Source organism: Acanthochromis polyacanthus, chromosome 4 (genome assembly GCF_021347895.1).
Source record: "Acanthochromis polyacanthus isolate Apoly-LR-REF ecotype Palm Island chromosome 4, KAUST_Apoly_ChrSc, whole genome shotgun sequence".
NCBI classification, from domain to species: Eukaryota; Metazoa; Chordata; class Actinopteri; family Pomacentridae; genus Acanthochromis; species Acanthochromis polyacanthus.
Window position 1 is genome coordinate 7770732 of NC_067116.1, and position 14828 is coordinate 7785559.

The window sequence follows — 14828 nt, forward strand, 5'->3', positions numbered from 1 at the left end:
TTATAGTGATGTGGATCAGGATACTTATTTTACATGCCCTCTCTATGTGTAGCTTGTGAAAACAAATTCTCTAAATTTTATGCAATAAGGTATTTAATGCTTTGTTCATACATCTGGACAAATGTGCCTGTTATGTGCAGGTGCTGGAGAGGTTATGTGAGGACAGGTGGAGCAGGTGGAGGAGGGAACAGAGATTCCCAGGTCACAGATTGGACTGTGTTTATGCGCTTGATCACTGAGAGTATGTTTGTGGGTATAAAAGGCCGATGGTTCACTCAGAAAGTCCATTCTGAGGAAATCATGATGAAAGTGGCCCTGGTTCTGCTGTTTGCAGCTCATGGTGAGTAATACACAGGATTTTAAAAGGCTTATTTACCTACAGCAGGATTTGAGTTGCATTATATTTTTCATATTGTAAACAAATCAAAAGAAAATACCTAACCAGATAATGTACTAGTCTATCAGTACCTCCAGACTTCTCTCTCTGTGGCTCCTCGCCTGACACTCACTGGTTCCTGCTGAAGACTTTTAAAAGTAGCTCACAAAAACACTAACAGTAGTTTCTAGGAACTGTTTTATTGTGTTGGATTATTCTACATTTGGAGCTATCTGTGTAGGTTCTCATTCATCCAGGTCATGGTTATCCAAAGTTGTTTAAATCAATCTACTGGACTTTAAGAAAGTTCCTTGAAGACGATTCACCTCTCATGCAAGAGGCTTCTTCAGTTCTAGTGGTGGTTGGTGTTGCCTCAGCTTTTAAACCTCTGTGAGGTGTGGTCAGGGCTATTGTTATTGTCTGTGAAGGTCCTCAGTCGTCCAGGTCATCTTAAGGTGAAGGGTTTAGTTCAGGCAACTGGACTTGTTCTTGTGATCTTCAAGATCACAAGAACAAGTCTGGCTATTATTATTCAAACAACCACTACCAAGATACGTCTGATTACTCAAATGACCCAGCAACCATCGTTGAGTAATGAGATAATGAGATGGGTCTTGGTAATGGTTCTTGGAATAATAATTTTATATATATATATATATATATATATATATATATATATATATATATATATGTATGTATGTATGTATGTATGTATGTATGTATGTATATATATATATATATATATATATATGTATGTATGTATGTATGTATGTATGTATGTATGTATATATATATATATATATATATATATGTATGTATGTATGTATGTATGTATGTATGTATGTATGTATGTATATATATATATATATATATATATATATATATATATATATATACATACATACATACATACATACATACATACATACATACATACATATATATATATATATATATATATATATATATATATATATGTATGTATGTATGTATGTATGTATGTATGTATGTATGTATGTATATATATATATATATATATATATATATATATATATACATACATACATACATACATATATATATATATATATATATATGTATATATATATATATATATATATGTATGTATGTATGTATGTATGTATGTATGTATGTATGTATGTATATATATATATATATATATATATATATATATATATATATATATGTATGTATGTATGTATGTATGTATGTATGTATGTATATATATATATATATATATATATATATATATATATATATATATATATATGTATGTATGTATGTATGTATGTATGTACACACTAAAAATGTACCAACAATAATGAAAGTATATCTGTTTTGTATGTGTAAATAAAAAACATGCTTGCACATGGTTTTATTAGTTAAATCATTTATAATTTAAGTTTAGCTATGATTTAGTTGAAGCTCTTTTACAGATTCTTTAAGGCTGTAGTAATGAAAAACTAAAGACTGGATGTACTTAGTGTGAAGTCTCAACTGGTGTCACATAAAAAAGCTAATTTTACTGTTTATTAATTCTCTGTTTTTTTTACATAGCAATTTTGCCCTCATCAGCAAATAATAAGAGTGAGTGACTGAAAACATATTATTTGGCCTTAGAAATATGACACCCTAGTGTGAGAAATAGTCTCATCGTGGTCACCACTCTAAACAATGTGTCTGTGCCACTGCTAGGCTCAGCTCGACACTGGAGATCATGTTTACCTCACTGATATGTCTCCAGTGTGAAGAGTAAGACTGTACCCTGTACTGAGCTGTACAGCTTTTATAATTCTCTGTGTATTCCAGCTTATGGGTGTGGAAGACCCACCTACACACCTTCGGTGAGCCGTGTGGTGAACGGGGAAGATGCTAGACCCTACAGCTGGCCCTGGCAGGTGAGATGACAATACAACGCCATCACAAAGATTTACCAACTGCTACATGTAATGATGTCTTTACTGCATTTAAAATAACATCATATCCATATTGTTTTTCATTTTGCACACTTAACAGGTGCAATAAAATAACATCACAAAGAGTCCATTCTTGGGCCTCTTCTATTCAAAATCTTCATGCTGCCCCTTGCTCAGGGCGTTTTTCGTGATTGTTGTGGCCAAAAATGCCTGAATTCGCGGCAGCTTTTCTAAAAAATTGCGATAAAAGTTGCGATGTTTTAAGCTTATTTGTTGAGATAAAATTGCGAGAGACAGTGACAATTGCTAAGAAGCTGCATTTTTTCCAGCTTGTAGAACATGTTTCAACACTGTAATTGACAATATTTATTCTGAAATTAATTATTTAACGTTCCAGCCCATTTCCACAAAAGCTGGCACACCATGGTGGGACATTAGCAGCAGCCAGATACTGGTTTAATATGATGTGACCGAACTATGCAGGGGGCGACAGGAATTGATGGGACTCAGAAACCCCCACAATTTATCAGTTGTTCCATGTGTCATTTCCTATACATCCACAGTGGTAGATTTGTTGTAGGATCACAATCATGTGATCATCAGCAGGCCTCTGAGGAAGCGTTCACTTGTTGCCATGGTTACCGTGCCGCTATCAGACGCCGTGCCGCTATGAATCCTTAACAAATCTGTGGATCCAAACTTTAAGCCACATCACTGCCGAAGTCTAATCACTTGGTCCTTGTGTCATTTCTGACCGACCCTGAAAACTTCATTTAAATCCCTGAGTCCGTGTTTGAGTGATGTTGGTAACAGAGGTAGGATTCACACATGACAATCGTCACATGACTCCACCGTGTTCTTTGGTGGAATATTTAATCTACCTCAGTCTTTCAGTGATCTAATGGATCTGGATGCAACAGTTTCCATCATGGTGGTTTGTCTGGTCTGTTGTCCGCTCATTTCAGCCGTTCTAATATGTTTCTTGTTTTTTAACCCGTTAAACTTCAGTGTACCACCGGCGGTACACCTACTAATTTGCATAGGAATTTCAAGAATGTCCGAAGGCTGCAAACGCGATTATACAAACATTAGACGCCAATGGAAAGCTTAGATTCTCATGAATCCGCCGGTATAAACCACTTTCAGATGCGATTACCACAGCGGGTGAGAAAAACACATTTGTCCGACAAAAACGAATATCCATCCATCCGTTCTCTATACACGGCTTCAACGCACACAGCGCGACTCACATTTCCGGGTTCATTATTACACACAGGTGAAAATATTCCACCAAAAACGGCCATAATCCAACCTTTTACATCCAGACGACACAAGCCAGTAAACTATTTTGTTCAAAACATGTCCTGAAGTCGGTATAAAATCCACGAATCGGTCGTTTTCAAGGAAATGCACCTCGCGATGCACGTCCAATATTCCCTGTATTTTTCATCATTTTTTAAATTTAAAAATAGAATATTAGCGATTTTTTTGTACTGAAAATGGCTGGAATTGACTGCAGCTTAAAGAGTTAAAAAAAAGTGTATTAATCGATGATTTTTTTTCTTTTTTGTATTCCACAACAATATTGCATGGGTGTACAACAGTTTAGCTCCACTTTGGTGAAGAACATCAGTGAATTAATTGTTTATCATGGTCTTCAGCAGTAATTTTTGTTGGTAAATGAGAGACATTAGTATCGCATGTCTGCATCTTCAAACCATAAACAGGAAGTGAATTCGTTGATGTACGTGCATTACGTTTTCTCTGAGAGCTGCTATGATTGGTGGATCTCACGGGAGGCGGGCCAAAATTGCGGGGAAGTTGCGGTGATTGGACAAAATTGCAAGGCCGTGCAAAATTCGCGGAGATTGGTTGATTTCATGTGAATTTGCGCGATCGCAACATCGCGAATTCCTGAAGGGACTGAACATAGTGCACAACAAACAGACAGGGTGGTTGTATATCCCACTGCTTTTAGACACAGGATGTACTGAAGACCTATACAAAGCAAAATAACATTACTACATGGTTAAAACTAGCTGTTACCTGCTCAAGAAGTACATGAATGTTTGATTATAAGTCCAGTTTACCAGAGAAACTAAATGACTGAAGTACTTTCTGTTATCAAACTTTGAATATAATCAGGTTTAATGAAGTCCTGGAGTATCAGAGCTCCAGTGGCGCATTCGGTCAGCGCGTGGTACTTATAAGACAGTAACCTGCAGAGTGATGCCGAGGTTGTGAGTTCGAGCCTCACCTGGAGCAGGCAAGCTTTACTTGCAGCACCTGAAATCTGTCAGTCTTTAAAACAAGGTTGAGCTACACTTTGGTGTGTTTCCACAGAATGATACAGCTGTTAAATGTACAGAGCTCAGCATTTCTCATGTGAAAATGAAACAATTTAGTTCAATCAGATCAAAAAATAGAATCAAACTAAGTGCTGATTTCAATTTTATTCTCACTAAAGAGACCAGAGACCATGAAGTCGCTTCACTGCCACCTAATGGGGATTGTGTTACTTTTTGTTCATATATTAGGTCCTCAGTCCTGCAAATACTCAACATAAAAGCGTCAAATGAGTTTATATTACTATTTATGCTGTTTTGCATTTTTTCCCCCCTACAAATATCAGTCTGGATTTGTGTGCGGATTAAAAGATGCTTTGAAACCTCAAAGCAAGAACAATTAAAGGTAATAAAGCGTGGTGCATCTGTGCCTTTAACAAAAAGGAGAAGTGTGCACATGTCTCTTATATATGTCACTTAAGAAAAAAAAATTCAGAAAGTATACTAAAGCCATAGTATGACAAGAAAAAAATTAACCAAAATTTTGGCAAACACTGTTTATATTTCTATATCATGTTAGCTGTGAGGTTGAACATCTGCCACACTGAAACAGAAAGCATGACTGTGCATTTTGTTTAACGGCTTAGCAAGAAGACTTGAGTCGTCTATATGCTGAGTCAGCCCTCATCATTTCACCACGTAACAGTTGGAACAAAACAGTTTATGTACCTTAAACGAATGCAAACAAAACAACTCACTAAACTCTAAAAGTCACCATTACTTAGGCGATCAGCCTGTTTTATTCCTGTTAATGGAATAATGTGCAGTTATTGGAAAGATAATAAAACCTGGTGAGCAGATATAAGAATGTATAGCATTGATCACCATAATGAAAGTATTGTAAGTGAAATTAAACCTCTTTCATTGATGCAGCATGTCTGAGTCACATGTGATGGTGGTGAGAGGTCATGTAAGGTCACCATAATTACTGTAGAGTCATCTGGTGGTGATATGAGATCTATCACCCACCCTGATCTCTTACTGTTAACACACCAGCACGCAGCAGTCGAATGGTTTACTGAACAGTTGTGTCCATCAACAGCTGGAAAGCTGAGTCTCTTTTATTTGTCTTTTTCATTCTCAATCCTGCTATAGTTCCTCCTTCCATCTGAAGCACAGTGTTGATGAATAGGTGGGAATTGTTTTCCTTGCACATTAAAAACACCTGCAATTGGTTGTTTCTGCGATGTTATCAGTATTATAATATTTATAATCCATCATGGAATGTTAAGTTTGAACAACTTAATAGAGTAATCTGGCACAGGTTGGAGCAAACTATTTGAGAAATGTGTTTTAATATTTACGTGTTCTAAAATGGCATGTGTTAGACTGAGATAATAAGGTGGAAATAAGTGAGACTGCATGGAATTGGAGAGAGGATAGATAAAACAATGTGGATCTGCATGTCCATTGATACATCCGTGCAACAAAAGATAAGATTCTTTCATTACAGACTAATAAATACACTGTGAAAATCTTTTAGTAGTTCAAAAGGCTCTTCAAGTGTGTAAGAACCTAAAAACCCAAGACGTCAGTGGGCTCATACTCACCGAGGAAAACTGTTCTCAGGAGTGTCCAGAGGTGGCAGCAGATACCAGCTACTACAAGAGCCTCAGATCAACATAGTGCACAACAAACAAACAGGTTGGTTGCATATGCCACTGCTTTTAGACACAGGATGTACTAAAGACCTATACAAAGCAAAATAACCTTACTACATGGTGAAAACTAGCTGTTACCTGCTCAAGAAGTACATGAATGTTTGATTATAAGTGCAGTTTACCAGAGAAAGTAGAGAGTAGTTTCTGTTATCAAACTTTGAACACAGTCAGGTTTAATGAAGTCCTGGCATATCAGGGCTCCAGTGGCGCAATCGGTCAGCGCGCGGTACTTATAAGACAGTAACCTGCAGAGTGATGCCGAGGTTGTGAGTTCGAGCCTCACCTGGAGCAGGAAAGCTTTACTTGCAGCACCTGAAATCTGTCAGTCTTTAAAACAAGCTCTGAAAGTTGAGCTACACTTTGGTGTGTTTCCACAGAATGATACAGCTGTTAAATGTACAGAGCTCAGCATTTCTCATGTGAAAATGAAACAATTTAGTTCAATCAGATCAAAAATTTAATCAAACTAATTGTTGATTTCAATTTTATTCTCACTAAAGAGACCAGAGCCCATGAAGTCGCTTCACTGCCACCTAATGGGGATTGTGTTACTTTTTGTTCATAACTCCGCCATGTTCTTTGGTGGAATAATTAATCTAATTTACATCATTCTTTCAGTGCTCTAACGGATCTGGATGCAACAGTTTCCATCATGGTGATTTTTCTGGTCTGTTGTCCGCTCATTTCAGCCATTCTAATATGTTTTGTATTTTAAAAAAAGTGTATCAATCAATGATTTTTTTTCTTTTTTTGTATTCCACCACAATATTGCACGGTTGTAAAACAGTTTAGCTCCACTTTGGTGAAGAACATCAGTGAATTAATTGTTTATCACGGTCTTCAGCAGTAATTTTTGTTGGTAAATGAGAGACATTAGTATCGCATGTCTGCATCTTCAAACCATAAACAGGAAGTGAATTCAGTGATGTACGTGCATTACGTTTGCGCTGGGAGCTGCTATGATTGGTGGATCTCACAGGAGGCGGGCCAAAATTGCAAGGCCGCTCAAAATTCGCGGAGATTGGTTGAATTCACGTGATCGCAACATCGCGAATTCCTGGAGGGACTGGATAATAGAATATCACAACATCTCTTACCACACTTATGCAGATGATACACAACTTTATATTTCAATGTCATCACATGACTACAGTTCTTTACTCGCTCTCGGTAAATGTATCTATCATTTCTCCAGCTCAGTGCAAACAAAATTGACATGATTGTATTTGGCCCTAAAAATGAAAGGTCAGCTATCAGTGCTCACCTTGACTCCATGTTGCGAAAAGTTAGAAATCACGGAAGAAACTCAGTGCCATTATTGACTCAGACCTCAATTTTAATAACCACTTGAAAGCTGTTACTAAATCTGCCTATTTCCAGCTGAAAGCCACTCCTACGTTTCCAGTCTAGAGAAGACACAGAGAAACTTGTTCATGCATTTATTTTCAGTAGGTTAGATTATTGTAATGGTGTCTGTACAGGTCAAAAAATCAATCAAGCAGCTGATGCCAGAGTCCTATCTAAGACCAGAAAACTGGACCATATTACACTGGTCCTCAAATCACTACACTAGCTTCCTGTCAGTCAATGGATAGAGTTCAGAATCTTACTCCTGGTCTACAAAGCACTGGATGGTCCTGGACCAAAATACATCCTGGACTTATCTCCATATGGAGCATCCAAATCCCTCAGGTCATCAGGGGCAAGTTTACTGTGTGTTCCCAGAACCAGAGCCAGGACTAGTGAAGCAGCATTCATGTATTATGCTAATCACCTGTGGAACAAACTTCCTGAACACCTGAGGTCTGCTCAAACTGTCGGCTCTTTAAAATCAGGACTGAAAACCATATTGTTTACTGCAGCTTTTTCTTAGATGCTCAGTCAGTGTGCTCGACTCTTAATGCACTTTTATTGTTTAATTATGTTCTATTTCTACGGTTTTAATTTATGATCTTAATGTCTACTTTTAAATCATCTTTATAAATTATTGTAAAGTTGTGTTGAAGGTATTTCCTTGCCATTGTAAAGCACCTTGAATTCCCTTGTATTTGGATTGTGCTATACAAACTTGCCTTGCCTTACATGCAAACCATCATGACCGACCTTGTAGTTCATATTAAGCTCATTTATCATCAAATTTTATTATTTTTAATTTTTTTCAAAACTATTATTTTCAACCCAAATTAACATTAAAAAATGTCTTGTTTTGTTTGAGCAGCTGCTAAGGAAAGTTTACCACCACACAAACCTGCAAAATAAACAAATCTGAACAGCTGGCTAATAAAATTCAATTTGAAACACGATTTTCTTCCCCAAACGTATCCAGATGTGATTAATTCTCAGATCACTGTGTACTGGTTGGAGGAACTGTCATATACTCTGGTATCAGCTGTTGTTGTTGCAGTTCTTGACACTATGTGATGTTTGACTGTGTTCTTACAGATTTCTCTGCAATATCTCAGTGGTTCTACCTATCGACACACCTGTGGAGGCACTCTGCTCGCCCCTAACTGGGTCCTGACTGCTGGACACTGCATTGGGTGACTCACCGTCTCCTTATTTGTGTGATAGCATTGTGCACAGTGGCTTTGTAAACTGAAATGTATTTCTGTGTCAGATCTCGTACCTACCGTGTGGTGCTAGGAGAGTATGACCTTACTGTGGCGGAGAACAGTGAGCAGTACAGCGCTGTGGAGAAGATCATTGTTCACCCTGGCTGGGATAATAGCTGCTTGTCTTGTGGGTAAGATTCAAAACTTGAATCTTAAGGCTTGTTTTTAAATGTATGCATTACAAAAGATCAAAAAGTGCACATAATGTACAACAAACAATCTTAAAATGCATTCTTTAATTTTTTTGAGGTTGCTTTAGTTTGCCTTTCTCTCTGAGACATAATTTGTGTGTTTTGGGAAAAGTTTTCATGCAGTCTTTCTATGTCTTATATCTAATGATTGTCTCCATGCTCAGTAATGACCTCGCCTTGCTCAAACTGGCCGTCCCTGCCACACTGAATGATAAGGTGCAGCCCGCTTGCACGCCTCCAAGTGAGGAGAACCTTTCTCACAACTACCCCTGCTACGTTACTGGCTGGGGAAGACTCTATAGTAAGTGTAACATAGCAGCAAACTGACTGATTTAATATCAGCCATGTGATAACTTTGATCAAAACTGAACTGAAGTACAATGAACACTTAGAACAATGGAGCTCAGCAGGAATGAGCCTCAACATATGCAATAATGGTAAAACAGCTGGATGTGCAACACAGTATACGTTACCTTTGGGTAGTTTGGGGTCAATTACAAATGTCCTTATTTTTGAAAGAAAAGCATTTTTTCCCATGAAGTTAACATTAAGTGAATCATAAATCCAGTCTAGACATTGTTAATGTGGTAAATGACTATTCTAGCTGGAAACGACTGATTTTTAATGGAATATCTCCATAGGGGTACAGAGGAACATTTCCAGCAACCATCACTCCTGTGTTCTAATGCTACATTGTGTTAGCTAATGGTGTTGAAAGACTCATTGATGATTAGAAAACCCTTGTGCAGTTATGTTAGCACGTGGATAAAAGTGTGAGTTTTCATAGAAAACATGAAGTTGCCTAGATGACCCCAAACTTCTGAAGAGTAGTGTATGTTTTCTAAGTTCATAGTTCTTGTGTTGTCGTAGTATGCGTTTTATGAATTATTCTTTTTGAGGTTGAGAGTGGATTGGAACATTATGTTTGCAAGATAAAAATGCAGCAAATGGCAGTTGGTTAGATAAATAGATAGATAGATAGATAGATAGATAGATAGATAGATAGATAGATAGACGATAGACTAATAGTAGGTAAACAGTTGTCCAGTCTGTCCATATGTAAATATATTCCACCAACACCTCTAAATATACATCCAACGGATTGTGAAATGTGTGGGATTAACCATTAACTGACTAGGCTTGAATAATTAAATGAAGTATAAAAAAAACCCCAAAAAGTTGCCATAATTGTCAACTTATTGCTCAGATACATAAAGCTCAAAAAGATGTCAGATTGTTACACTACAGCAAAAGAGCTAACCGCTCACTGTCAGAACAGAGTGAGATATAGTCAGTACAAACCTGTGGTATATGTTAAAAAAAAACAAACAACAAAAACACTCAGATAAGATCTGCAGCTAACGTTTGTCTACATCCAACCTCTTACCAAAGGTCTTAATACTATATTATTACAATTAGCAATAAAAACACAAACATAATTATTTAAATTGAGCAATCTAGCTTTAAAAATGTAATTAATATAGTTATGCTACTGCTCAAAAGTTTGGGGCGCACAAGGGTTTTCAAATCATCAGTGAGCCTTTCAACACCATTAGCTAACACAATGTAGCATTAGAACACAGGAGTGATGGTTGCTGGAAATGTTCCTCTGTATCCCTATGGAGATATTCCATTAAAAATCAGGCTACACTGGATTTATCATTCATTTAATGTTAACTTCATTGAAATAACTGCTTTTCTTTCAAACATAAGGACGTGTCTAAGTGACCCCAAACTTTTGGACGGTAGTGCACATTTAAACAATCAAAAAGTGTCACAATATTCAATGTTAATAGAGAAGAACAGTTCATTGCATTCTTCTGATATCCCTCTTTGACCTCCATGTTCCCCTGCAGCTGGAGGTCCCATCGCCTCGAAGCTGCAGCAGGCTCTGCTTCCTGTGGTCGCCCACAGTGTCTGCAGCACCAGTGACTGGTGGGGCAGCTACGTGAAGACCACTATGATCTGTGCTGGGGGTGACATCCGCTCTGGCTGTAATGTATGCCTCATTCCTTTACTAACAGTAATAATAATTCATGAAGAAAAGCAACAACACACACATTTACTCCAGTAATCCAATACTGAAGTGCAGTTTTGATACACTCTTCTGCTACTTACTACTTTTATTCTCCAGATGGCAGAGAAGGACACAAAGATGACAGAAAGTAGTGTGAAAACTGAGGACACGTTTGTGAATCTGAACCTTTTGTCTTCTTTCCTCTTCTATTTATAATCTTGACCGATGAACTAAACCAATAAACTTCATAAAAAGTAGTCAAACCATTTCCACGTCGAGAAGATACAGCAATGAAATGCTGTTTTCATATCGATGCATTAGAATTAATAAAGTAAGAAAACTGCATTTCTCAGTCATTTTACTTTTGAAAAAATTCTTTATATTGTACTTTTCATTTAAACATGAATTCCTATTTTTGTCAACCAAGCATATATGTCATTTATGTGTCTGTTGTGGTTCACTGGGTCATGCTAACTTTATGCTCCTCTGTTGTAGAGATTTGAGGAAACACAAGACAGCATGTATCAGAGAAAAATGTTTTTCAAATCATTGTAAAATTTTGTTGTCGAGTCCAACTAAATCTCTGCAACATCAACTTTAAACAAAAGTAAATTATATACAATTTACAGAACTTTCAACATATCAAGTTCTGCATTCGATATCCTAACCTGAACAACTCCTCCACCACCAACAGTAGCATCTACAGTGTCCTGTTGTGTCAGTGTGTTACCTTCACTTGTCCTCTGCCCCTTTGTCTCTTCAGGGTGATTCGGGTGGACCTCTGAACTGCAAGGGTGAAGGTGGCATATGGTACAACCATGGGGTGACCAGCTTCGTGTCGTCTGCAGGATGTAACACTCTGATGAAGCCCACCGTGTTCACGCGCACGGCTTCCTTCACCCAGTGGATCAGTGATGTGAGTTTGCACTCAGAGAAAAGTCACAGCTACACATTAACCACAGATGGGTGACTCTTTTCTGTAAAGAAAAGTATCTTAAGGTGTTAGACTGAAATAGACTGTGAGAGATTTCTCACATTGCTCTCTAAAGGGATGATCACTTTTGTTCAGAACCATAATCTCTCATATGGGATTTTGCTGATAGCGGTGGTGAGCTCTGTGGAGCGCCGCTGAAGGGAGAATTAACTGAAGAAACCTTCACTTTTACTTCTTGTTACAAACCTCAAAATTAAGGCAATTTGTCATCAAAATGCTTTCAGAAGCCCTGCAGACATGACTCAAGTTAGTAAAGAGACAGACAGTAGACAGCTCAAAGCATCCATCCATCCATCCATCATCTGAACACCGTTTAATCCTCATTATGATTTGCAGGGGCCTGGACACCCTGGACAGGTCACCAATCTATCACAGGGACACACAGAGACAAACAATCACACTCACATTCACACCTATGGACAATTTAGAATCACCAATTAACCTGAGCATGTTTCTGGACTGTGGGAGGAGGACGGCGTACTCAGAGAAAATCCACACATTTACAGGGAGAACATGGAAACTCCATGCAGAAAGATACCAGGACCAGGCCAGGATGCGAACCAGGGATGTTCTAGCTGCGAGACAACAGTGTTAATCACTGAGCCTCTCTGCAGAGGTTACACTAAAAGAAACAGACATATTTCCTGTCTATATAGTGTTTTCTAAGTGACTACGGTTTATTGAGGTTGACCTCTGTGAGTCTCAATTCCCTATATGTGGCACAAAAATGCAAGCAGATTTCTCAGAGCAACGGCAGAACTTGCACACATTGCAAGTCCAGAACCTTTTCATTTCCAGTGCAGTCTGTCAGAATGACAGAGCAGTGTTCTCATGTGGCCTGCAGAGAGAGTCTGTTTGCTGTGTTGACTGAAATCACAGGTTTAACAGTATTTCCATCTTTTGTATTTTTCAGACTATGCTGCAGAACTGAAGAACTGGAGCTTTTGATCATCAATAAAGGACTTAATAAACATCTCAGAACATCTCTGGTGTCTCTGCTTTTTTGCAGTGCAAAAAAAGGCCTAATCTGTACAATACAAATGTGATTTGTTACCAATCAAAATTTTATGAAATTCTACATTTGTGTCTTTATTACTGCAGGGTTCTGATGGTGCTAAACCTCTAAAAAATGGATGAACCAAACGGCATCAAAGTGCAAAGCATGATGAAACAATAAGAGCAGCCAACCAGCGAGGAATTTTGTTCCGGAGCTCCAGTTTTTACTAGTTTTCACATATAAAATACACAGCTCACCAAACAAACCAGCAGAACAAAGAAGTCACAGAGATGCAGTAGATGGTGGCATATTCAGCAGCAGAACAGCGAGAAAGCCTCAGTCTGATCCCCTCCTTTTCACTGATTACTCATCTGGTCTTTATATAGTCTCCTTCCACCACAGTGACTTGTCCACACTTCTATTTAAAAACACATCCATCCATCCATCCATTGTCTATACACCGCTTAATCCTCATTAGGGTCTCGGGGATGGGGCCGGAGTCCATCCCAGCTGACTTAGAGTGAAGACAGGTGACACCATGGACAGGTCACCAGTCTGTCACAGGGCTACATGTAGAGACAAACAATCACACTCACACCTAAGGACAATTTAGAGTTTCCAATAAACATCAGCATATTTTTGTATTGTCAGAGGAAGCTGGAGTACCTTCTAGCTGCAAGGCAAAAGTTCTAACCACCACACCACTGGGCAGTCCCAACACACATTCATCTAATTTAAATTCATCTATGCTTAAAATACACAGTGCAAGTGGATACAATCTGATGCAAATTAAAGAAAACGCATAATAAACTAAATAACGACCAAACAAAGATGAAACTCAGCACAAAATCCCCATGTAACTCCTCCCCTCTCTCCTCTCTGATCCCTCAATTCAGCCTAATCAGGTAAGTGATGACTGCTGGCATCCTGTGACCACATCCTCACATGTGTAATCCATGAAAACACGCCCCTGAAGTGAATCTCAAAGAGAGGGAGCAGTTAACACAGGTTTTTCCCCCACCACAAAGCAAAAGAATAAATAAACTTAATGTATCAGTCTGTTGTCCAACCGTCAATATGCATGTGTACTTTCACCGTAGTGAGGGGGATGCTTTCCAGCTCCCTCATAACTACTACACAGACTTCTGTAATTCCCCAAATGTGAGTGTAGAGCAGTTGTCTCTACTATTGCACAATATAGTCACACAGACCTACCAAACAAAATGCAGCTGCTCGTCTTTTAACAGGACAAAGTTTTTGATCTCAACATTTCAGTGTTTGTTTACAAGGCTGTAAAGGGCTGGTGCAATCCTGTTAAGCAGAACTTTTGCATCATCACACCCTGGTTAGAGCACTGAGGTTGACCAATCACATGTTCTGAGATTATCTGAGATCCAGCCACAAAAATAGAGGTGATGCAGTAGTTGCTCCTAATCTCTGGAACAGTTTACCTTTCCATGGACGAACTGCTCAGAATGTACCGGTAGACTCTTTCGGGTCTCTGCTAAAGACTAGCCTCTTCTTTTTGGAGTTGAGTTCAATTAGAGCTTGAAATTCTGACTTCATTTCTTAAGGTGTTATTCTTTTGCTATCTTCTTACCTTTTTGCTCAGATTTGCCTCTCAGTCATTACGTTTTACTGTGTTTAATGGTCTGCTAAAATAATTGTACAGCACTCTGATTCATGTCTGTTATTATT

At 38.1% G+C, this 14828-nt stretch overlaps 1 protein-coding gene and 2 non-coding genes across 3 annotated transcripts; all 3 read left to right on the forward strand.

The window, feature by feature from the left end:
- The first annotated feature begins 255 nt into the window (after positions 1 to 255).
- On the forward strand, positions 256 to 13118 carry LOC110970130 (proproteinase E-like). Its single transcript, XM_022220345.2, has 8 exons — positions 256 to 340; positions 2207 to 2295; positions 8762 to 8859; positions 8937 to 9062; positions 9287 to 9423; positions 10979 to 11121; positions 11903 to 12055; positions 13047 to 13118. The coding sequence occupies exons 1-8, from the start codon at positions 301 to 303 to the stop codon at positions 13062 to 13064; spliced, it is 804 nt and encodes a 267-aa protein (XP_022076037.1). The 5' UTR covers positions 256 to 300; the 3' UTR covers positions 13065 to 13118.
- On the forward strand, positions 4485 to 4578 carry trnai-uau (transfer RNA isoleucine (anticodon UAU)). Its single transcript has 2 exons — positions 4485 to 4522; positions 4543 to 4578. It is a non-coding gene; the product is annotated as a tRNA-Ile (tRNA).
- Positions 6517 to 6610, forward strand: trnai-uau (transfer RNA isoleucine (anticodon UAU)). Its single transcript has 2 exons — positions 6517 to 6554; positions 6575 to 6610. It is a non-coding gene; the product is annotated as a tRNA-Ile (tRNA).
- Positions 13119 to 14828: the final 1710 nt, after the last annotated feature.

Excerpts from the sequence above, each read along its gene's own strand:
- LOC110970130 (XM_022220345.2), top strand. The coding sequence starts at position 301 with ATGATGAAAGTGGCCCTGGTTCTGCTGTTTGCAGCTCATG. Across the intron at positions 9,063-9,286 it reads AATAGCTGCTTGTCTTGTGG|TAATGACCTCGCCTTGCTCA; the intron begins GTAAGATTCAAA and ends CTCCATGCTCAG. Across the intron at positions 11,122-11,902 it reads ACATCCGCTCTGGCTGTAAT|GGTGATTCGGGTGGACCTCT; the intron begins GTATGCCTCATT and ends TTGTCTCTTCAG.